The sequence below is a fragment of the Manacus candei genome, unplaced genomic scaffold, assembly GCF_025592945.1.
Source record: "Manacus candei isolate 608988 ecotype Guabito, Panama unplaced genomic scaffold, ASM2559294v1 h1tg000025l, whole genome shotgun sequence".
NCBI lineage: Eukaryota > Metazoa > Chordata > Aves > Passeriformes > Pipridae > Manacus > Manacus candei.
In genome coordinates this window covers 3,747,936-3,773,387 of record NW_026138073.1, presented here as the reverse complement: position 1 = coordinate 3,773,387, position 25,452 = coordinate 3,747,936, and the positions used below count along the sequence as shown (strand labels likewise).

General features: G+C 39.1%; 1 protein-coding gene across 5 annotated transcripts in view; it reads right to left on the bottom strand.

The window, feature by feature from the left end:
• The window catches only part of SHQ1 (SHQ1, H/ACA ribonucleoprotein assembly factor), a 44,335-nt gene extending 22,286 nt beyond the window's left edge, over positions 1-22,049 (bottom strand). For 2 of the 5 annotated variants that reach the window (XM_051788685.1, XM_051788689.1), the window contains exons 1-10: positions 21,647-21,751; positions 19,848-20,026; positions 19,322-19,386; positions 18,728-18,850; positions 17,811-17,965; positions 16,733-16,845; positions 14,630-14,757; positions 7,451-7,605; positions 6,100-6,153; positions 4,195-4,318 (exon numbers count right to left, since the gene is read on the bottom strand). In XM_051788685.1, the coding sequence (XP_051644645.1) occupies positions 4,195-4,318; positions 6,100-6,153; positions 7,451-7,605; positions 14,630-14,757; positions 16,733-16,845; positions 17,811-17,965; positions 18,728-18,850; positions 19,322-19,386; positions 19,848-20,026; positions 21,647-21,751 (1,201 nt within the window). The other 3 variants (XM_051788686.1, XM_051788687.1, XM_051788688.1) reach the window with 3 other exon arrangements.
• Between the last annotated feature and the right edge of the window lie 3,403 nt (positions 22,050-25,452).

Sequence of the window (25,452 nt, the reverse complement as noted above, 5' to 3'; positions counted from 1 at the left end):
CTGGCTCCTCCTAGGCTATGAAACCTGAACAGGGATGAAATTACATTTTACAGATTTAGAAGAGCAGGGAAGGGAAAAAAACAAAAAAAAAAGAAAAAAAAAAAGATCAGAACTCCCCCTGCTGTTCAAGCACAACATTTGTTTATTTGTTTGTAAGTAGTTCCAGGCTGCAAAAATAGAGACAGAGAATGAAAGTTAAAGGATGAGGAAGATAGCAATAAGAAGAAAGAACAAAGAGTAATAAGCCACGGCAAAGAACTGAAAAACTCGCTGGTTTGGGAAACCTACTGAAGAAGTCAGGTAAGAAAACAAAATCCCAAATATAACTGATAACTTTTAGACTGTATCCCCATCAATGCTTGTCAAGCCAAGCTTGTCAAACTTCACTATTTTGACTAAAAAGAAGTGAGCTCTTTTAAAAAGAAATGATATGTGGAATTAAAATCTTGCTAATTTTCTCAGGTTCCAGCTGTCAAGCTGTCAGCCCAAAGCATTTACAACATCCACTCCTGCTACTCATCTGCCAAGCGACAACGCACAGCAGTGAATATCGCACTAATTCTCAATTAAAAAGTCTTTCTTCATAAATTAAAAGTTTTGGATTCCAGGAGCTTAATGGGTCTCTAATTAGAGAGGCTGCAAATCTTGCCAGACACGGAATAGGGAATCCTGAGTCAAGGCAAACACGGAGCACAGCAAACTACCAAATGTCTGCTTTTAGAGTGTGAGTCCATATGATTTAACCCAGTTTTTGCATCTCTTCTGTGTGAAGTCACAGCTCTGCATTTAACTGATCAATAAATACACTGCTTTTTATGTGCAGATACTATTTCCTGATTATGCAAAAGATTCCAACAGTTTTAAAAGCACAAATATAAAAAGGTCCCAACATCTGTAACAGAAAATCCAGAGCAATTGTCTGCAGATCACTGGGTTGTTCTGGAGTTCCTTGCTATGACAGCTGCTACCCCACAGCCTGCAACTTGAATTCTACATTTTCAGAAAGCCAGTCCTCTTTTCACAGACTATTTCAAAAAAAAAAAAAGGATGCAATTTGACCCCAGCTCTGTATCTGCCATTTGATAGAACAAATTATACTGATTCTACACCATCAAGAAATTCTACCACCTTTGATACTGGGTATTTGGAAGCAAAGGAAATTTAAAGTCACATATATCTATTTTACATTATTTTTCCTAAAGAGTTCTGTACGTTTTTCCACATTTTCAAGGAGAAGCATTCATCTAAGAAGATAAACTGAACTTTACTGTTTCATTTAAAAGAGAGAAAAACAGCATTTTTAAACACAAGAAAAGAAACCCTCAAAGGCTTTTAAATTGAAACATCCTGGTAATAACTTACCCAGTTAGGCAACAGTACTATCTGTTTTTAATGGGCAATTGCAGAATTGTAAATATATTAGTGTTAGGTTCTGCATTAAAAGAAGCAAAGGATATTTTATGTTGCAAAAAAGAGCCCAAATGAGTTTTTATTACCAGCTCATAGATGACAACTTCAAAATCACAGAATCAGAGGATGGTTCAGGTTGGAAGGGACCACAGTGGGTCACCTGCTCTGGCAGGGTCATGGATGTACCACTGCCATTTCATTCCCTTTTTCAGTCCTACCCAAAGAACAGATAAATACAGTCAATAACTACGTTGATTTTGAACAGTTTGGTGAAGTACTTTAGGTACCACAGATCACTAGAACAGCATATGAAAAAATCTGCTGAGAACCTCAATATTAATCAGCTCAATGCATTTGTCTTACAATTAAGACTTTGGCAGGAAGTCTTAATGCAAAATAAAGTGTTTCAACCACATGCAAGGATCCTTAATAGCTTAAAAATGCAGTATCCTGTATCTTGGAAGTGATCCATCAACACAGGACTAATATTTTTAAAGTCAAGTAACATAACTGGAGGCATTCAGTGTCATCAGAATTCTTCAGTATTTTAAAATATATAAGTTTACTGTGCTTATTATTAGTGAAACATTGCATTATACCACGTCCCAGCTTCTGTCAACAGCATCCTGAAAGAAATCTCAAGTCAGGAGAGGTCAATTTAAATCAATTCTTCCTTTAAGTTAAACAGCAGTCCTTGAATCTACATGAAAAGCAAGTTTTGTGTTACTACTTAATTGAATTCATTATCTGTTATTGATTTTTACCTATGTCCCTCACACCCATACAGTGCCAAATCGGTGATGCATAATTTCCAAAGAGGGTAACTATTTAATGTTATTTTAGTCCTACTCTGATTTGCACAGTGCATACTTTGCTAAGTATTTTGTAAAAACAGAAGTTCCCCAAAAGAATGGTTCAAATACCACTGAAGACTGAAAGGGGAAAGTTTTTGACTGAACAAATGTGTCTTGGTGGTACAAGCATTACCTACAACCCTATTTCTTTTAACAATACCTACACACACTCTCTTCCCCCACCCTGCTTCTGACTACAGATGGGTAACCCATCCATTTGGTACCTTTCCAATTCTTTTGGCAGTTGGCTCCTTAAAAAAATCAGCACTTTTCACACTCTACACTCACCATAACAGTAAATACTGATTTGATACACAAACCCCAGAACTTTCAGAAGTTCACATTCACCACCATTACTTTCATCACTACACTGCCCATGCCCCTCCCAATGGATTTACGTCCATATGAAGTGGAATCACAGAATGGTTTGGGTTGGAAGGGACCTTAAAGACCACCCAGTTCCACCCCCTTGCTCTGGGCAGGGACACCTTCCACCAGCCCAGGTTGCTCCAAGGCCCATCCAACCTGGTCTTGGACACTTCCAGGGATGGAGCAGCCACAGCTTCTCTGGGCAACCTGTGCCAGGGCCTCCCCACCCTCACAGGGAAGGATTCCTTCCCAACATCCCATCTAACCCTGCCCTTCTTCAGCTTAAGGTCTTTCCCCCTTGTCCAATTACTCCACACCCCTGTCCAAAGTCCCTCTCCAGCCTTCTTATGTGCCCCCTTTAAGTACTGGAAGGGCCTCTAAGGTCTCCATGAAGCCTCTTCTTCTCCAGACTGAACAACCCCCAGCTCTTCTCAGCTTTTCCTCATCTCCCTTCCCAAGTTACTAAAGAAATTTTGTTGGATCACTGAAAGTTCCCTGTAGTACCATTTTCCATCATGACATTGAAAGAAAAGCAAGTATCTTATCTCTCATGTACTATCCTCCTTAGAAAAAAACAAATCCAAAAGGCTGACAGCACTGGGTCATTGCAGTTTTGTTACCAGAATTTTATTTTTTCACATGTATGAACAGCAACATAAGCCAGTGGAGATAAGTGAAGAAGGACAGCATCTATCCCCCCCTTAAAACTTCACTACCCGACTGCTATAATGTAAATAGTATTTTGAATCAATAGTTTTTGGCAGTGGTAGAGATTAATATTGTCATTTGTGTGGGTTTTTAATCCTGCAATTGAAAATAAACCACTGAAGTGCTGCTTCTCAGTGATTCTTCTGTCCAAAAAAAATTAATCTTAACCCTGAATGTATTTTTTTTTTTAAAAAAAGTAGTAACTCGCGATAAATAGAAAAGTTGCAAGTAACTTTAATAACCCAAGATATAAACATGGTTGTGTACAACTGCAAAACTGGAGCTGGGAAAGCCATAGGCTTGAAGATCTGTACTGTTACAGGAAAGCTCTCTGGGATAAACAGGGAATATAGAAAAAGAATATCACTGCTGAAGGAATAATTTGCAGTCAGTCAGATGCCAGCTCCACTCCTCAAGGGGAAACAAAAAGCTACAAAAACACAGTGTACAGCCAGTTTTTTATTCTTTGGGGTCACCTCAACCATTTTGCCTTGAACCTGCAAAGAACTGTAACACTGAGTAGGAGCCACAAAAGTACCCCTTCTCCTCAGGTGTGTGATTCTGCACAGCAATACTGAACTGCCCACACCATGGAACACCTCAGGAATACTGCTTGTATTATCTGCTGCCTAATAAATTAGTTGCTTCAGAGGCTTTCTACTGCTAAAGGCACTCATTTTTTTTTTCCCCTCTTCTCTCCACAGCCCCATTTTCAAAAAACCATCACACGTCCAGAAATGTTGGTACTTCAAGTTTGGGTGAAACTGGCCAAAGGATTCAAAGTTATTAAAGCAAACAGACACACAAACAAGGTGGTTCTACAGGCATCACTTCCAACCCCTAAAACACTCACCTAATTGCAGTATCATGACTGTGTCACTGAAGGCACGTGTCACTAACCCAAAATGTCTGTACAGGGGGTAGCACAGCACTCTTCTTCCAAAAGATACCAGGACATCATGGATGCAAGTGAAGCTCTGTGTATATCAGTGAAAAAAATCTGAATTAGTCTTTGTGCTTGTTTGTTTTCCTTTAAGGAAAAAAGTCATAGCAGAATAGGAGCAAAAAAAAGTAAATTTTTATATATTATGCCTCTAAAAAGCTGTATTTGAATAGATATGGAAATCAACATGTTAAACAGAAACAAGACACTGCACATTTGGTTTGCATGGCAGGATGACAGAAGTCCTGTACATTTTAGTGGTTTTGGATTAAAAAAACAACGTAGAGAACATCAGAATAAAACATCTACCTCAAGACTTTGCCATCCTTTAGATTAAAGCAATAAATTACATCTGTCCCACATTATTATATATATTAAGGAGAAGCTATAAAAAGCCTTTTAAAAATAAAGAAAAATTAAATCCACATGATATTAACCAAATACATGTGTACATATAAGATCTTTAGAAATGATACATGACTCTGCCTTCCATGAAAATTATAGATATTCAAGACAAGGATAAATATACCTGCCTGGGGAGAGCAGTTCCTTGTCCTCCTTTATGAGTGAGGAAGACCTCTAATTTACTCAGGCCAGAGGCATTAAGGTGGTATTAAAGACTTTTTTAAAGGAGTGATTTTCTTCCCAGTTCTCACTTTTCAAGACAAAATACTCCATTTATGAATTCAAATAAAAATACCTATTTCATCCTGAACCCTCAATTTATTAAAATTAATAAAAACACTTTGCTGACAGCCAGCACTTCTCTGCACCGTGACTACCTCAACCCATTTTTCATTTTAATGGATGACCAGTAAGCATTTAAATCATTTATGGTTTGTGATTTAATATTTAAAGGCTAAGGTGTGTGTACATGTCATGCCCAGCAAAATGGCAGCCAGTTCAAACAAACCAGAGCTCAGGCAATTTTGTTTACAGAATGATGAAAACACCCACCCTACATGGTTTGTATAACAGAGATAGTTATTAACAGCTTGGTGCCAGGAGACTGAATTTTCTGAGTATGAAATATACAGTTGGCACAGGCTGCACCAAGAACTGCTATATCATAAGGACATGCAGAAAACCCCTCTACTATGTTAGGACATGGATCTGAAAAAGATAAATCAGGAATTGAGGCAATCAGTGCATTTTAACTGCACTCTTTTGTGACCTGCTACTGCAGAATTAATAATAAAAGATCTACAAAACCTGTTGTCAGAATAAGTTATTAGTGAATGTAAATTCATCACCACTAGAAAAGTTCAAAGGATGAACCTAAAAGTCCTGTCAAATTTCAGTTTTGATCCTGCAAACTGAGACTTGGCTCAGTAACTTCAGGAATGGGGCTGGAATGGGAAGGACAGTCCTTCCCAGCTTGCTGCATCATGACAATGAGTGGATTACAGGCCATCCTTTCCTCTGCCAGCTCTTTAGCAACTTCTTTACACAGGTCTGTGTACACTCAGTGAACAGTGTTAATGTGGAAAGAACAGAATTCAGTGTTTCCTCTAATCTGTGTTGGTTTCAAAGGGTGAGCAGCAAGCAAACAGGGATGTGGCACTTGGACATGGTTTAACAGGGAACAAAGGGGTGGTGCTGGGATGATGGTTGGACCTGATGACCTTAAAGGTCTTTTCCAACCTTTATAATTCTATAAATAAGGCTGAAAAGACAGGGAGCAGGTAAAGCAACACATATCCACTAACATTCAATACTGAAAGAGTAAACTTTGCCCAAAAGCAACACACAGCACCCATAAACCCCCAAGTATACAGCAAACCCACATAATACAAAACTTTAGCTTTGCCTCACCTCCAGCCAGCACAACGTTGCACTCAGTTTCCTGATGTTCCAAGACGATTCAACCTAATTTTAAGAGAAGACAGTAAAATAAGTGTTATCTAACCCCACACTCAAGACTGCTGGCAAACTATTTAAGATAACATTCTGGCAGCAATTTAAGAACCTTTGTGAATAAGCAGCAGTAATTACATTACGTGCATTGAAATGGCCACGGGACAGCATTAAAAATTATATTGCAATGCAGATGTTGGTTTTCATAGTGGGAATATTGAGCCCATGCACAAAGTCTTTGAAATACAACAGCAATGCACAGAAAAACAGTTTTTTAGTGGAATTCTGTCCCTTTGCACAAAGCAACAGAAACTTGAATCAACAAAAGCCAAGCTCAACTGCCTTGTTTCATGAAAACAGCTCAAGACTTTTGGCTTTGGGAGAGGGTCCCAAAGCCAGCAGTATATGTAAAATGTCATTATTCTTAAAATGTGACAGATTCACAGTATTTGTGTGCAAGTGTGGTCTAGTGGGATGATTAGGGCAAAAATCCAGAAAGCCTTGATCTGTAATCCTGGCTCTAGTAAAGATTTGTGTGGCCTGAATGTCTTGGTTTTCCTATTAAACAGGAATAAAAGAAAAAAAAAAAAGAGGGGAAAAAAGGACAAAACCCACAGTGTGTTTTCTGCATATCCCATACACTCACTGCAAACCAAATAAAGAATTGTACAATTGTGTTCCTGGCAGATTTACAATTTTGTGCAGCACTAACACACAAAACAACAGTCCCAGATTATTCTGTTGAGTAAAGAGGTCTGGACATTTCTGCTTCTCTTTCTACAAACCATGCCCTCCAAGCCAATCTGATTAAGACAGAACAGAATTTTGATTACATGTTCCAATATTTTGATTAAAAGCATTCAGAAAACACCTCACTGGTTAATACCAGCAGAGGAGATTCAAGGTTCAAAGCTGTACTTGGGAAGCAAGTCCATTTCCAAAAGGGCAAGTTATCCACATAACAGCATAGAACAAAAAAAGAACAATTATTTTGTTAAATTTCCATTTACATAAACCAAGACCCATCACAACACAAATCAGAAACAAACAGAAGTGTCTGAAATCTCCTGCAATTCCACATCTCTCCTACTAAAATGCTGCTGCAGAAGAACACAAGTATTTGGAAATCCCAATAATCCCCACATACATCCCAACAACTCAATCTAGAGATACAAAGTCCTTAATTTTAAGTTAATCATATATTTTTAGTGCTTGGAAGTAAGTTCACTTTAAAAAATAAGTTTCCTAAATGGCAGGACAGGGTCCAGCACTAGGTTCCTAACACATATTTTTATTTTTTCTAACTTACATTTTTGTCCCCTTCATTGACACAGATCTCATAGCAATATGCCAGGAGGATATCAATTAATCCAAGATATACATGATGACGGCTCCTTTTATCCAGCAGGTAAGATTTATTTGTGAACTTTCTGAGCTGCTCTCTCTCTTCCTCAGAGAAGACAACTATAAAAAGTAAAAGGATAATTGATTATGAATTTAAAGCTGGCACATTCATTTTAATAGGTGGTAATACTACTTGAACAGTCTCTTTAAAAAGGAGCATGTAACTAATCACAAGTCACTCATCACTCAAGCAAAAGCTTAAATCATTCTTACTTTCATTTTAACTTTTATTAAACTCTGATATATTCCTTTCAATGTCAAGCTCCAGCCCTGCAGTCTACTGCATGTACACACTGATGATTTGGAACCTCTCAAAGTGCCAAGGATTTCTGCCTGGATGCACAATCAGAAGCTGAGTAAGATGAAGTTTAAGTCCACCTTGTGTGGGAGAAATAAAAGAAGATAGGATAAAAAGATTTTCTTACTGGAGAAAAGGGCAAGAACTAAAAGAATAGGGAAGGGGGAAAAAAAAAAGTACAATTCTGTTTTCTAAGCCTCATCCATTTTGACTCATGACCTAGGCATGGTTGAGGATCTTTGCTGATGCCGTCTGAGAACATCCTTCGAGTGTCTGAGGGAGATCTAAAAGATCAAAATCCTATCCCCACCAATAGTTATGGAAGCTGCATCTCCTCCCAAAGAGCTGTGGTATCCCCCATCAGTGACCATCAGACTTGGCTTATCTTCAGTGCACCTCCCTTAGTTAAGAGTGGCAATACTGAGCCAAGTCAAAGAATCCTCTCACCCAGTACCTTCTCCTTTGGGAGAACTGAGTAGGAGCCACTTCTGTGCCAACCCAATGGAAACCAAGAAGCCACTTAGAACAATTAAAACTGCCAGAAGCCAAAGCCAAGAGATTTCCATCCAGGCTGCATGGAGCACTGGCATTCCCTGCCCACAGGCTCTGATTTACTCAGTAGGACTGGTGCAGTGAGTAGAGTCTGGTCACACCACAGCAGCAGCTCAGTGTGTTCACAGATATTTCTCCTCAAATGTTTCACACAATCCACAATCTCTGGGATATAATCCACTGGTAAGACTGGTGGATTTATCCAGTGGTGATCTTTATCACAGGAGCTTTCTAATTTGATGACATGTTTTGAAACAAACGTTTGTGATGCCAAAGGCATGTACATGTGCAGGCACCTCACCTCAGGGCATAAAATTATGCATTAGGAGGAACATTTTTGAATGTTTCTACTGTATGAACTTCTTTTATGTTTCTATCAGCTTCATAACCACGAAATGCTTGATTTAAATTCCTATGGAAACTTGTTGATGAGCTAAACATTATTCTAGAGTCAAGTCTCCATTTATTTACAAGCTCCCACAAAAAGAAATTCCAGTTTTTGTATCATCATGACAAAGCCAATCTCTTCCACTTGCTAAAATCTAGAAAAAAGTGACAATTTAGTAAGACTATGGCAGTTCTAACTCTGTTTTTCTGTCCATGCAAAGCAGCTCTGTATTACACCTTATATCACTAATACAGGTGATGTATCTATATTCTACCAGTACATTTCTTTGTAAATTGATGCTTCAGTGTAAATGTAAACCCTATTTCTCTTTTAAGCAGAAAGCAAAATAATTCCAAGTGAAGTTCATGAAACATGGGAATAAAGTTTTCTTCCTCTAAAATGCAAACTCTGAAGCATCATAACATCTACAACTGGACCATAAACACAGAAATTCCAAGTTTACTAAACAATGGCAAACAAGACACAGACTAGAAAATTCCCAAAGGTAAATGATACATGATGTACTCACTGCAAAATGCCAGGTGTTCCACATAAAATCTCTCTCTGGAGAAAATACTTTAATGTTACAAATAAATATCTATCTGTTCCTTAAAAGTTTTTGAACAGTGAACTATCCAGGCCTGAAACTCATTATTCATCATCATCATGGCTAGGCTTTGCAAACGAAGATTTGGGAAGGACTCTACCCACATTTACTACAAAGCTCACTATTAACACACCCAAATCACTACTTTCTTTGTTTTCCCAGTTCAAAAAGCCAAGTACACAGAGTATGATGAACAAGTGAAATTGTAATTGCACTTTCTGCTGTATTAAGCTGTGCACTTCCATACACTTGCATTACCAACATTTTACTTAATAGTCTGTACAACAATTAATATTAATCTGACGCAAAGCAGAAGCTGCTGGTACTTATCAAGTCTAAATTTGCAAGTTTTCTGTAACTTTGACTTTACATTGCTTTGTACATTTGTCAGTGGCAAAACCACCCTTCTAGCCCCAGCGAAACTGTTAATATATGCAAGCCTAAAGGACTGAGACAAATTCACCTCACAAAGTTACTGATAGATAGCTCTGCAGAGATTACCTTTACACTTTAATCACCTCTTTTACATACTTTAAACTGGCCATTCCTCATGTTAAAATAAAGATATTTCAAATTGCCCTTCAGAACCTGAGTGTCAATGAAGCACAGTTTAATCTCTGAGGGGAGGATGAGGTCTGACAGCCAGAGGGTGTTTTGTTACAGCCTTACTGGTATTTTGCTGCGATAACACCACTTAAATCACTGTAAGATCTGTATCTCCAGACCACTATGACACTTCCAGTTCTAAATGTGTTAGGGGCACTTAGATAAAATGTGCTATATCTGCACAGAGAGCTGACTCAGTGGTCAGATCAGGAAAGCACAGGTCAGGAAGGACCTCTGATAACCAGCTGTTTTCTGGTGAGAGCAGAGCCTTGGCTTAAGGTCCTGTCAAGCCAAGCCTTGAATCCCACAGCTCTCTCTCGAAAAAGAACTGAGGAGAACTGATCCCTCCTTATTTTATGTTTTAAATTAAAATATTATTTTACCATATTGAGGTTTTTAAATGTGTACTTCTATCCCTGTAGGTTAAGGAATCAGCAACAGCAGATAAAGGAGGAGATTAGTCAGCAGAGAGAGGATTAGTCAGGAATAAAGTTAGTTATTGATATTAATCAGTAGCAAACAAGTCTCTTTTCAAGCTCTTCCTAAGCCATTAAGAGATAAAAGGCAGCACTACTCTGCCTAGAAAGATGCCCAAAGGCTTTGTGCAGGATCAGCATTTTCCCCAGTGCTGGATACTGCCTTGAAAATACTTGATAGTAACGGACTTAAACAAGTGACTGAACTAATGAAGTTGATTTTTTATTGATTTGTCTCTTGTGCTTGAATTTGTTGTGAGGTTTATGAGAGGTTACTGAACATTCCCACAGTGCTGACATCCTGATAACCTCTCTTTCCTGTATGGACTCCACATTTAAAAACGTGGCACTGAATATTCAAGAAAAGCTCTTTCCCTTGTACACGGGGCCATTTTTGGAGAAGTTGCAGATGGGCCCATCTTTAGGACCCCCTAAAGCTCTGTAAGGGAGACTTGTGATGAGAAGAGCCTCAGTTTTACAGGAAGTGAACTAGGAGGTCTAAAAACACAAAGCTATCCCTCCTGTGCACATCTATATTCCCTCTAAACTATGATCAGCCAAGTCTGCTTTGTTCATCCCTCCCCTTTCTTTGCCTTTCTTCCATTAAAATTTTAGCTCCTTCACTAATATATTTTCTTCCCTGCACTTCTTGAATCAACACATTGCCTCCACATCACTTCTGACTTTCTTCCTCCAGGCATTCTCCATGCAATCATTGGACTTGGACAGTCTTTCCTGGATCTCACAATCTCCTTATACTAATTTTTCCCATTATTCTTTAAGAAACACACAGTTCCTGCAAACCATATCAAAGCCATACATCATTCTTTCTTCTTACTGTTCTTGCCTTTTAAAACCTGAGGTACTTTACAGAGGAGACAGATCATTAAGGATTTTGCATGAATAAAAAGCAATCTTCCCTCACATGACAAATACCTGCTCTGCAGCAGAGCAGTGCCAGGAAGACAGACATGATGCAAAGGTGGCAGAGCAATTGCAGAAATCTGATAAAAAAGGAAAAATTATTCATCTTAAACTTATGAATCTACCAGTAATGGTATATATTTGAGCCAAGTTCTACTGAAAGGTGGATCTTTAAGAGGAAATTGCTTCTCATTCTATAAAGAAATCAGGAGAATGGTCACAGGTTACCATGAACAAAATAAGATATCCTTGGAGCATATAAATGTTAGATTGAATACATATGTCAGCCTGAGCCTTTGAAGATTATTGTGTTGCCTAAAGAGGAGTTTTTACAGTTGTGCAACTGGAAGTAGAATAAAAATGAACTTTTAACCAAGCTGAATGTGACTGTTAGAAAACACAAACCCTTTCATCTGAAATCTGTAGAAGCAGGAGACACTGATGTAAACTTCAGCAGCAGCAAAAAGAAAGCTTTCCAAAAGTTTTATTCCCTCATGTGAAAGGCTGGGTAATTAGTTGGGCTTTATGGAATATTACTTGACTTGCATTAGACACTGTAAGTGTGAGCAAAACGGGCCAGGAGAGATGATACACAGTAAAATGTAAAAAAAGGACCAAAGAAAGAAGAGACATTAAGGACAAAAAAAGAATAAATTAAAAAAAGGTAAAATACACACACCATGCACACGAGTTGGAGAAAAAGGTCAAATAAAAATAGATTTAAGGTAAGGACAGAGGAGAGACAAAGACTTTAAATGTTAATGAGAAAAGATAATCCAAAAAGAAAAAAAAAAAATCTGGTAATGAGACATTAGAAAAACCTGATGATGTAAAAACAGGGAGAAAATAACCAGAGATGAATATAAGAGCAGTAATCAACCAAAGAAAATCTTCAGTTAATTGTAATGCCATGCAAAAAATAAAAAATGCCATCTCTATTCCTAATTACTCCTTGCAGTCAAAGACGAAGACAAACATAATGAAGTTTTTAGTTCCAAGAAAACACTGAAGAGAACGACTAAAAGGACATCAGTATAAGTAAGGAAAAAGAAGAAACAAAAACTTATTCCATTCATTCAGTGTCTCTGAATAAGAAAATAAACATTTTCTAACAGCTTTGGAACAGCATATGTTTAAATCAAGAACAAAACCTTCCTTCATACAGGACAGACAAAAGTTTTTGCAAGCTGGCCAGGGCAGTACACCTGCCATGAGCTGTGCACGTTTTAAACATCTCAATATTTGAAGTCTCTTTACAGGTTGTATACTTGGAAGTCCTCATCATGGAAGATGGTGGAAATTACCTTATTTTAGATGCTTTCCTTAACAGAAGACATGAATTTAGAACTCAGGAAGAGAAAGAAATCTGGGTACTTTCATTTTATGCTTCTTCTCCATAAGCAATAAAAAACAACCCTGCATCAAGATTTCAATCCCTCCCTTTATGCCCTTAAACAAGTTCAGAAGTAAACAGGCGACATTTCTATCTGATTTTTGTAGGAAAAAAGGTTTGACCTCCCACCTTCCTGCATACACAGTTTCAAAGAATCACCACACATCATACAACACCTTGGAACAACCTGCAACATGGATAGTGTTTGTGCCCTTAGAGCTTCTGTGCTTGAGTACCCTCTGGCTTTTTACAGCTAAGCACTTGTGTTCAAAGGCTCCTCACTAGGAGCACACTCCAGTGCAGTGAAAGCCTCCTTATCCTTCTCCCTGTACAGCACACCCTGGCTTAGTGCAGGCAGACTTCTCGGGTTTAGTGGAAATAACATGGGATTTCTCAAGCAGTAAAGAAGGCCCTTCACTTAACACAGTCCCTGTTCCTTTTATGTGCCTGTTCTGTCACCTCCACTCCCCAGGCAGGATGGAACACACAGTCAGGCAGATGTGCAGTCCAACTGCACCCAGCTTGTAAGGATTCCTGGATCTGTAACTCTGATTAGCTGGATCATCCTTTGATTGGATGAAGCAACAAAAACCCACAGGGAACTCATCCTGCTGATGATCAGATTCCAGGGGGAACAGCCTGGACCCACCTCCTGCCCTTTTGTATTACCATTCATAGACCTTCAAGTGGAACCTGCACTCCCTCTCATGGTGGTTTCCCTCACCACAACTCAGGTTTAAGAGCCTCCACTGGTCTCAGTCACTGGTCATTCAAACAGTACAAATGTTACCAAAACTGAGGTCTTTCAAAGGGAAAGGGTGGGTCGTTGTCATTAACATCATCCAAACACCACATCTCTTCTTTTGTCACTTAAATTGCCTCAAGATCCACAAAACTACACAATCCTCTTCACTCAACCATATCTGACTCAGACCAATTTTTTTTTATCATTCTTCTAACAAACGGTTTAGAGAAAAATGCCCTTAATGTAGCTCCATTTTCTGTGTAATTTTCATTAGCAGGCTTGCCAAGCTCTCAAGTAGTTTTTCTGTTGTTGCTGCCCCTAAAACCCAGCAACACACTGAAGAAAAACACACCTATCTCAATACCTTCCTCAATAAAATCATCCAGCAGCTCTTCATTTTAATGATATTCCTTAACACAGGCAAACAGTAAGAGTGTTTCATTTACTAAGGAGTGAATGGATAAAAACAAACAAAAGAACCCCTCATTATTCTGTTTTGAAGCTTCTTTGTACCTTTGTCCAATGCTTTTTAAATCAAATATTTATGATGGATATAATTAACAATTTCTTGCTTCAGAGGCTGAAAAGAGACCAGGAATGAAGATCAGATTACATTCACAGTAAAATACACAACATTTACCCAAATTCCATTGTTCTTCTCCTGTAGCAAATGTGAAAGTGCAGGTATTATTAGTTCACTAAGAACCTCTGGTGAAGGGATTATCATTATCTGCTTTCAATATCAGATTTTCATACTACAAAGGAAATGAGCAAAGGACAATAGAAGAATATGCATAATAGTAACTTGCAGTGCTCTCTGCAGTCACTGTGTGCAGGGAGGTGACCTCAGTTATCTGTTAACAATGCTCTTACAAGGCCATCTACTAACCCTGAAAACATCCCTTTAGGTTTCTAAAAAGACACAATTTTCCTTCAAAAAAAGGCCGAGACCCACAAAAATAATAGTAAGGTAATAAATTTCCTTTAAGAACAATAACCTAGAACATAACATGGCATCACAGCAATTATCATTCAAGCAACAGGTGTGTGCACAGATATATAGATAGATAGATAGATAGATAAGCATGTTCTCACCGAATGTATGAGTGTCATGTTCCTGATGACTTTCCCTCTGCAAGGCTGTCAGCTTTTTATGTGCATCAACCCACCAGGGTTTGTACTTTAAAACATGCTGAATAGCTTCATCTTCAAAAAAATCAGCTCTAGGGAAAAGAAATAGAAAAGTCATATGCTATTTATTTCAGTTCATAGTGCATGTGGGTATATATTAATGCACATATAAAATACACCTCACTGGGCTCTGGGCTATTTTCCACACATTAGAGATATGTTCTTTGACTTAAAAGCAGAAAATAATCATTATTAAAAGCATAAACAACATTCTCTTATCTTATAGTATCCCTTCCTTACTTCTTCCACCTTCCCTGAGCCACCCAGAACCCCAGGATGTCGATGAGCTTGCAGCATGACACAAAGCTGAACAAACATGATTTGTTCTGGATGTATTAAAAGGAAAATATTCCAAAGAGAAGGCTCCTCAGACAAATCATCTGCTTTTACTGGGAAGCTCTCCCACTCAAGAACTAGGTATTCTGTGGGGAAGAAGGGTGTGCAGCTGAAGGGTAAACACAAAGTAGGGATGGACTTTTAGGTAAACAAGGACACGAAGCAGGAAAGTTGAAAAAGAAGAGTTGTACATGAATTCTGGAAGAGAGATTACATCCATCTCAGCACAAAGCCACTGTGGTAAAAACCTCAAAGTAGTAATTCTGGGAGGATTTCTACTAGAGGACTCAAGTTCTAAGCCTCCTTTTACCATATGAGCTTTTTCTTCGAGCCAAACAATGGTATAAATACAGAGAACTGAAAAAAACTGCAGGAAATTTCTTAAAACCTTCTTAATCACCACACAAAACCTGCCCAGTCTACTGAACAGAGAATGGAATTTGCTTCACTCTCACGCTGACAGATGTTTTTGTTGCCTTCCTTCAATGTCATTATAAAGTCACTTAGAGATATCAGTCAGTGTATACTTTGCTCAAAGGCACCAGAACACTTGTTTGCCACCATTTCTCCCAGAGCTTCTGTTCTTAATCAGGGTACTTGGGAAAACAATTTTTCTTGAAGAAAGGCTGGGATCATCTGTTCTGAAGCAACCAAAACACAGCCATTAAACTAAATGGTGTAACTCATCTACCAGGCCAGAACACAGAGTCTAAAGTGGAAACTTAGAATTACTGTAATTTGCATCCCATTATAGGTTAGGAACTACTTCAGTTCTAGTGAAATGTACTTTCAAGTGATATTTCCAGAAAGCTGTTCTATTTTCTGTGTGCTACAGAAAGACATGAGGCTGCCTCTGAAACACCCAACTGGGGAAAAATTCCAGGTTTGCAAAGATACCTTCTGAAAAAACTCAGAGTGGGTAAAGCCTTCCTGACCCCCACAAAACACACCAGAGGACTAGTTCTCCCTACTGGGGACTAAACTCTTCCCCCACCAAACTCATCTTGCAGAAATCAAGGTATATTAATAGATCTCATGGCTCCAACTTATTTTATTTACAGCTTCTAAACCTAACTTGACCTGAAAAAAACCAACCTGAAAAGAACACGAAGAATCACTTCCATGTTCATTACATGGAATGAAGCACAAAAGAAACACAAAGTTTTGATTTGGAACTTTTCCTCATTCTGCTTTAAAACAGCTTTCACGTGAAAGCAAAAAACAAAGTGGCCAAGACAAAATATTCCTAACTTCAAAACTGAAATTACCTCCTCATAGACCAGGATGGTTCATTAATCCTTGTTTCACAAGAGGAAAACAAAGTTCTGACATGTACAACCCAAAATGCTGGCAGGGATTGGCTGCTCAGCTGCTGAAGAGGTGAACTATGAAACAATGTTCTGCAAGAATTCACAGCAGCCCCACTTGAACACGGACTTAAGCAGTAATTAAACAGTTGAGTAACCCCAAAACAGATGGGCAATGTCTTGTGTGTCACACTAAGAAAACCCTCCAGGGCCTGCCCTGGTGAGACAAAGAAAGAGACAAATGAAAAGTGAAATTATTCTTTCCAGACATGATCTTTAAACCAAATAATTTATGAACAGGAAAAGTGAATGTATTTCAGCTGAGCTCCCTCTCCTTGAGCAGGTGAAGTCAATCAATACTCACAGGTAATGATCAGGCTCAAACTTGGCAGCCTCAGCTTCCAGGCGTCTCCTCCTTCGCTCATCTGCAGGAGTCTGGTCTGGATCCTTGATGTCAATCACATCACTGAGCTCATCCTGCAAAGGGAGCCAAAAAGTTATAGGACCAAGCCACACGTATGACATGCAAGACTGATTTAGTAATAATTTAGGAAGGGATCAGCATTACACTGAAATCCCTGGATCTTCAACCTCCCTTTCCAAATTCTGCCTTCACTGTGCAAATGAAACATCCAAATTCCAAGGAAATGCAATTATTTGAAGCCTCTTAGAATTCATGATGTTATCAAGTCTATTCAGGATATTTTATCATAAGGCAGGGAGGTTATTTTGCATTATTGTAAAAGTTGAAATATTTAACAAAAGCACACAACCACAATGAAGACAAGATAAAAATCACAGATACTGTTCTTGTGACTTTTGAGATTACTCTCGCTCTCTGAAGTGGCAGTACATGAATTAATAGGCAATTGCAGTGCCCTTTTAAACATCATTAAGCAGTGGTACTTTAATGCTCCTGGGAAATGTATTTCTTCACAAGTAAACCAGTATGTATATTCTAACAGAATATAAATACTTTCTCCATAAATAGCAATCCTTCTGCTCCAAAACCTGAAAATACTACGATTCATGCAATAATTAGAGTTACAGAATTAACTTGCTTTAAACAGCTACAACTTAGTTGCTTAGAGCAAGAACACTACAAAAAAATCATCAGCTAATTTAATAACAGTGCTGTGGACTACAAGTATTGTTGTACTACTCAGCATGCTACAGGTTTTAGATTAGTTTCAATCAATTCATGGCTAAAAGAAACTGCTGAAGGCACAAGAGCAGAGTAACAGCATTTGAAGTCTCCTATCCTACCAATCAACCCACAAAAGCAAATTTAGATGCTTCAGCATAATGCTAGTGAATCCCAGACACCAGGTGGACAGACACCTTGAAGAGTCCACTCTTCAAAAGTTGCCTTGTGAGCCAGAGAGCCTACACAGCCAGTTAAACAGAACTTTTACAACAGGAAAAGACAAAAATGCACCTACCTGCAGCCTCTGGAACACCCCTGACCGCAAATTCCCAAATCCATAAGGGTGCTGCAGTGGTGGAATGCTCTCTGAACTTTCTTCATAAGGGGTCTGTTCTATTTCCCAGTCAAATTCTTCTTCTTCCTCCTCCTCAGACAGCTCAGCAGAGGCAGCTGCATATATTGCATGGTCAGAGAAAGAAAATCAGTGCACAGAAAACATATACATGATTTCCTAGAAAGGCAAACACTGGTAGCACAGAAAGCCTTTCTCATTTTACTACATCTTTTAAGAAATCTCACACAACACTGGGGGGTCATACAGGTCAGTGACCCATAGGTCCTGCTTCCAACTCTCCCACTTTCAAAACTGAAGACCGGGAATGCTAAATTTTTAAGTGTACTCCCTCAAAGACTGAAATACTTGTTCCACTGATTTCAACAAGATCAGAATTTGATGTTAAGAGGACCCTGACAGAAGTGATGTTATCAATAATTTAAGATAGGTACTAAAAGTTTAAACAGAGATAGTCAAACATTTTTGTCTGTTAAATACTGATGTTAAGCAAGATATCCACCAGAACCTGGGGTTTTAATCAGCTGCTTATATGAGCTAAAAGTCCAGTTGTGGTAGTTTGTAGAAAGCAGAAGACTCCAATGTGTGTGTGCTCTACAGCCACTAGAGGGGTACAGAGATCTACAGAGAATTAGCATATTTTAAAGCACATTTTGGAAAAATTTTAACATAACTAAACCTATAAAGCTGACATGTATATTGTCTACAACATACTTATTTCTACATTTATTCATACCCTTCTCACACCTAGGACTAGCCAGTAATAAATACTGTATTTTTCCACATATATCACTTTAGATTTAAAACCGTTTCATTATGTACATATATCATTAGTATAAACACGATTTTTCTTATCATACCTATCTCTTCTACCAAAGGCTTTGCTGATCTTGATTTCTTTGGTGCTAAAAGAGATGTCAGCATGTCCAGGCCCTCAAAATGTTGGCCAGGAACCTCCTTGGGTAACCGAATTGTAAAAGTTCCTTAAAAGAAAGTCAGAACGTAGTTAGTGCATTAAAATATCCAAGACAAACAAAAATGTGCATTTTTCCTCTCATCAAAAAGGCTCAGAGGAAGTGGGACACATACTGGTAGCATTTCATTATGCATCAATCTCTGTGCATGTTTTTAACCTTATTTCACAAAACTCAAAGATTTTAATGATAAAACATCAAAGAGAATATTTAACCAGTTGTGGTCTCCTGACTCACATTGTATAAACACAAACCAACAGAAGAATACAAGCTCTGTTTTATTTTTAATCCTTCCACCAAACAAGTTACACAAGATCATAAGAAACTCCTTCAGCAAACTGATTGTCTTAAGTCAAGCCTGTAATAAACACTCTGCAAGCAACAAATTTATAGGCTCTATTGCTTTTTTGTTTTCAAGTATAAATTACTGGAGCTGGTAGCATTTTTAATGACATATATACCAATAACATGAACCAATACCTTCGTCTGTATTATAGGATGCTTTTTCTCTGCCATCTTCTACAATTCTCCCAGGAAGTGTCAATCTGTGGGCAAAAAATGAGATGCAGAATTAGTCAGGCTTTCAATGAGGCAACTTAACATCTCAGCCTATAAAAATGTAAGGCACATTCCAAAAGCAGCCCAAAGGATTAGACTACGTGACTCCCTTTGATAGTAATGGAAGCCACGCAGTTAAATCCCCATGGATTCCTCTCAGGAAAAGACACACTTGTTCTACAAAACTACAGCCAGAGAACTGTCTGGCCGTCTCACAATTAAAAATATATCGTAAGTTAAATTTAGAAAAGTTTCTTTCAACTCTCTTTAATGGGATTTAATGCCTAAGAACAAAGAGGCCAGACCCAAAATAACAGATCTTTGCATGAAGTGGGCTGTCTGCAGCCACCCTTGTAAAAGCTGCAGATGAGGAATGTTCTGGAGGGACCAAAATTAAGTTCAATCTCTACTATGAAGTTCAAATTTTATAAGTTTTTCCTCTACTTGCCTGAGAAAGTATGGCTTAGCATAAAATTTAAAGTCTTCCCCTTCAAAATACACATCAAACTCTGAAGCTCTGGCATAAGGTACTCTGATTATTATCGTGAGAAAATCCGGATCCTGGGTCAGTTCAAAAGCTGGAGTTATCATGATGGATCCAGCAGGAAAAGCAATGACTGTGTGGCCCTATAAAAATAAGAAAAAGATTATTGTAGTTTCCAGTTTATGAAAGCAAATTGTGTCTCTCCAGAATTTAATAAGAAGAACATTTCAGATTCTCACAAAATGATCTTCCACATGCTCAAGAAGAAAACACTCATGACAACAACATCAAAGTGTTATCCAGAATGTGAAGGTACCACCTCTGCACCTTAATGAAACACCTGAATGATAACAGATGCAAAAAGCACCTGTTATATTCTACATAAAAATCCCACACTGAATTAGGCCCTAAAACTTTTCAACTTTTTGTAACTGTTATTTATAATCTCACATACAGACCTTTACAGTTCTTTAGTGAACTGATCACAAACCACTATTAGAAAACACTGAAAAAGAGTAAAACTTGCAAAAAAAAAAATAGAGCTGTATTTTATAGTTCACACACACCTTGGCCAGAAAACAAGCAACAGATGCAAGGTCAGTTCAGATGAACATCCATCAGAACCACAGGTGTGTATACACACCAGCACATGTACATATTCAGCACGAGAGAAGGAATTTACATAGAACTATTCACCCAATATACAACTTGTCTGACTCTTCAATAGCTTCTAAATACGAGGTAATTCATCAGGTGGAATCCAGTTGTGGACTGGAGTTTTGTTTGTTTGGGGAGGGCATGTTTACAAATGGCCACACAGTTTTGAAAACTAACTTTTTAAAACAAAAATATTTTAGTCAAAAAACGCAGAATAGAACTAAACTGTGAAAGTGAGTGAAAAGTAGCACTTTCCCAGATAAATGTTTGTTAAATATATCCCCTTTGTGGCAATTTCATGAACAGACAGCAACCATTAACCATTAACAGGGCCAAATTAACAGATTACCTTTTTCTTCATATGGGTAATCTACCTCATTTGGCACACGTGAAAAAAATTAAACTCCCCATTGCACCGTACTACTTAATTCAAGGGCAACATTCCCACCCTTTCCAGGCTGAAAAGCTGCCAGGTGTTTATATAAAGTTGTGCCTGGATAGGGAACACCTGCAAATCAAAAGTACAGCGCTATGGGCTTTCTTCTTGCCTACTTCAACGCCGCAAACTGGGATACAAAAATCCAGCCGCTCATTTAGACCCCTCAGGGAGTGTCAGTCGGCAAGTTTTATTTCCTTAAGTCAGAGTTTCATCTATTAAAAGCAGTCCTAAAGCCAGGCCCAGCCGTCCCTGCGCTGCTGCTGCACTTGGAGCATCCCTGACCCAAAGGAACGACCCCAAACCCCTCCGGAGGCTGCCACACAACCCCTCCGGTATCTCACGGCTGAGGAACGGCGCCAAGACGCCGCTGAAGGCGCATGTATCCCGAATAATCCCGTTTCCCAGCCCTTCCCGAGCAAACACCGCCGCGCTCCAGGGAAAGGCGCAGGGAGCAGCACGGGGGGGGTCCGGTAAAACACAACCTCACACCGGGCCGAGGGCCCACCTGCACCCGTAACCCCTCGGGGCCACCCTCCCGAGCCCTCCAGCGGGACAGAGCATTCCGAGGAAGCGGCTCCCAGGGGGAAGAGCCCCGGGATAAGGGGATGAGAAAGGGATGCGGAAGGCATGATAAACCCCATCCGCGCCCGCCCGCGCCGCCACTCACCGCCCGCGCCGCTTCCCGCGCCCGCCCGCACCGGGGACGGGGCCGCGCAGGCGCAGACGGGGCGCGCCCCGCCTTCTTCATGGCGGCCCCTGCGCCCGCCCTCATGGAGCGCTGTGCCCGGCCAGCCTGGGCACAGCCGGCTGCTTATCTGTACCCCTGCTGGCTTTCGCGAAATACGCCGGGATTCAGACATCATCTTTAAGTTCGAGTCGCTCTTAAAAATCTGATGGAGTTGCGCGATGTCTCCCGGAGTTGCTAGAAAGGAAATGGTTAACAGTTAGTGTGGACATGGTCAGTGTAACTGTGTAAAACCTAAGTTGTTTAGGCTAAAAATCAGAATCCGCCCCCTTGAGAAATGGAAAGAATGGATTCTTACCTGCAGTTGCATAAAATGTATTGCACACGCTCTACATGTTTTATTTCAGCTGCTTTTCATAAGTGGAAATCGAACAGTTTTTAGTGCGCGGAAGAGTTGGTTTGTGCTTTCCTATGAAAACAGTGGTTACTCCAGGACTAATTCATGTGAGCAAATGTCCTGTTATTTCTGTTGTGTTCACACTTTGCTGCAGGGGAGGTAGATCAGTAAACTGAGGAGTGATCCTGTGAGCACTGCCGGAGTAGGAATTCCCAATTACATCTCTTCTAAACCACTGGATAAATGCAGAACAACACTGACAGTGTGAAAAGAGGCAGATCCTGATGCAATACAATGCAGCATTAAGGAGCAAATGCAACAAGAAGCTCAAAAAAATGCCACAAGCAGAAAAGTCGGTTTAAAGGCCGTAATTTATTAAATATAGCACCTAATGTAGAATTAGTTTGATTTTCCTGCCATTATACCATGAGAGGTATTCTGGTTCCAGATAATTCTTTGCATCTTTAAATACTGCTGACTATCTTCCTCTTGCTGCCCCCTCTGAGATGCATTCAAACATTTTTCCTGGAGGGAGAAAGCATAATTATGTAACTTCTGCTAATAAATTTTTCTTTTAAAAAAAAAAGTAGACAAACAATCCCCCAGGCTGGAAATCCGCTGAATATGACATCTCTTCATGGGATAACTTCTTCATTCTTGTGCAGAACTGAACCAGCAGTTTAAATACTGCACAAAAATCAAATGATTTGCTTCAAAATAGATCATTCTCCCCACTGATCTAAAACTGATGTACGGTTTTAATATTCTACCTAAACTTCCTTGTGTCCCACTTTTTCTCCTGCAGAAATTGAAGATGCATGGCATATAAAATGCATTTTCTGTTATAATAAGAAATTAATGACATATAATTTCAGATGCTGATTTGACTTGGACCAAGGCCTCGATCATGTCCTTAGAAACTTTTGATGCATTTCCAGAGGAATTCTGCACTAATTAACTTTTGGACCTTACCAATGTAATCTATTATAAGAATATTGGACAGGAAGCTGGATTATGAACCAGTAGGCACCGTCTTCTCTGCATAAATTCAAATTTGCAGGACAAGTCCATAAAAGATAAGAAGTTTCATTAGAGAGTTTATTCTTGTCTAACTGACACTTTCCAATACTGCCTCACTATCATTTTTTTAGAGTCTAAGAACTCCCAGCCCTTTTTTTCTGGTAATAGTTGCCTTGTGAAAGAACTATTTATATGCTGATTTCAGTGAAGAAGCTGGTGCCTCAGCCATTCTGCTTTTTCATCCAAGTAAAGTATGAAGGAACATCTCTAAGGAATGTTTATTGCTTTCTTCTGTAAAAAGCATACTGAATTTTTTAGAACTGTAATAAAAAGTTTTATTTGGAAATGTACAAAGACCACTTTACATCTCTTGGTGCGTCTCTCTGATGAAGAAGTTAATTTGGCTGCTATGTGTTTAATGCAGCACTGAAGAATGAAAAAACATTATCTACAGTGTTTTGGGCAAGTAATGAGGAAAACTTGCTGTTCCTTTGAAAAATAGAAACATGAAGCTTTGCAATTTCTGAGCACATTTGACTCTACGTGGCTAATAATAACAAGTAAATCTGGCATAATCTCACGGATATGATACATAATGTATTCTAGATATATAATTGGCATGTACGTACAAATGGTAATCAGATACAGAGTATGCATTTAGTTTAACAAGTAAAATGAAGAATAAAATGGTTTCTCTATGTAGGAAACAAATGGAAATAAATTAGGCATAGGTTTCAATCAGAAACACATTTCTCTGTGAAATACACTATAAAATACAATACAACACATTGCTATTTCCATTGTCTAAATTATCAGTGTAATAATTTCTATAAACAACTAGAAGTAGTTCTGTAGTTGTTAGACTTACACTTAGCAAAAATTTGGTATAAATTAACAATGTAAACAATAATTGAAGGCTTTTCGTGTGATAGAAATAGCAGATATCACTGCACACTTGAGCAAAATTCAAGGCTGCACATTGTGGCCAGTCCGTTGCTTTACTGCCAAAATTGAACATCAGAGAGTGCAGCAGATTCAGCAACATTGATTTAAGGGTGCACTGTAATTTTGTTCCAGCCCAGCCATGGAACTGATTTTGGGTGAGCATGCAGCTGGCAGCACGGGAAAGTTGATATTTGCACATCTTAATTTGGAAAAAAAATGATGCAAGTAGGCAGGTGAGTGGTGGCACTGCAGTAGGTCATGGAAACAAGATGAAAGTATCTAATAATCCCTTAGAATGTTTTCCAGATTTCTAATGTTTGCCTTGGATTTGTATGCAGACATTGCTCACACATCTCCTAGAGAAGAAAAGAGATTGTGTTGATAGTATAACATCACACATTTGAACAGCTTGAGGATTTCAGGGGGTTGCTACTGGTACTCATTTTTTTTTACTAAGTATGAAGTTTGGTAGGGTTTTATTATAGTCCATATATTCTAATGGAAAGAGCATATGTTTATGCACTGTGGTTTTTCTGTAGTTTCTCATTTAGTATTGCTATTTTCCCTTACGATGAAGTGATTTATATCTGGCCAGAAACTGAGTTGGATGAAATTCTGAAACAGTAGTTGTTCATTGCATTTGCACTAATACTAAGGTAAAGTACATTTTGGGATACGACTGGTAAAGGCATGTGGTGACAGCAGTGTAAAATGGACAGGCTGCAGAGTTTCTCTGCCAAGTGAATGCCATTTAAGTAGTGAAGGCCAAGCACAACCAAGTTCACTTCCAGTGCTGACTCTGTGAGGGACTTGTGAGGCTCCACTTTCCCTTCTCTCCCCATTGCAGTGCTGACATTTCCATTCCATGCAAAGTTTATGCTCCAGCTCCATGGGGCAACAAGAATCCTTGCATTTCTGTCATTCTTTTCATTTAAAGGTCATAAATCAGATTATGAACCCAAGTAGGATTTATTTCCATGAAATTCACAGTGTGGTAATCTCTGCTGATGTTGCACAGAAGACTAACTAAGGTGGGTCACACGGGCACAAGTCCAAAGCTGCACAGAAGGGAGGGAATGTTTTGTTCCTTCGCTGTCCTACAAGTATTGCAGTTTATTGCCATACAACCTGCCGTCGTAGCAGGTGGGATGGGAACAGCGTGTTTGAAGGTGATGAACTGGGGCTGCAAGGCGGAGGGAAGCTCGGCACCAGTTTGATGTTGGCACAGACAGACGAAAGGCGCTTCAGAGCCCAGTTCCCTCTCTCCCCCTTCCCTCCTGCTCACCTTGCTGTGAACACTGACCCCTTCCAGCACCGCGCACCTGCACGGGCGTGAAATCAGAGGTACCTCGGAGTAACAGCGGGGCGCGGGGCCCTGCCTGGCGTTCCTTGCTGGAGTTATTAATCAACAATAAGCTTTATTGGT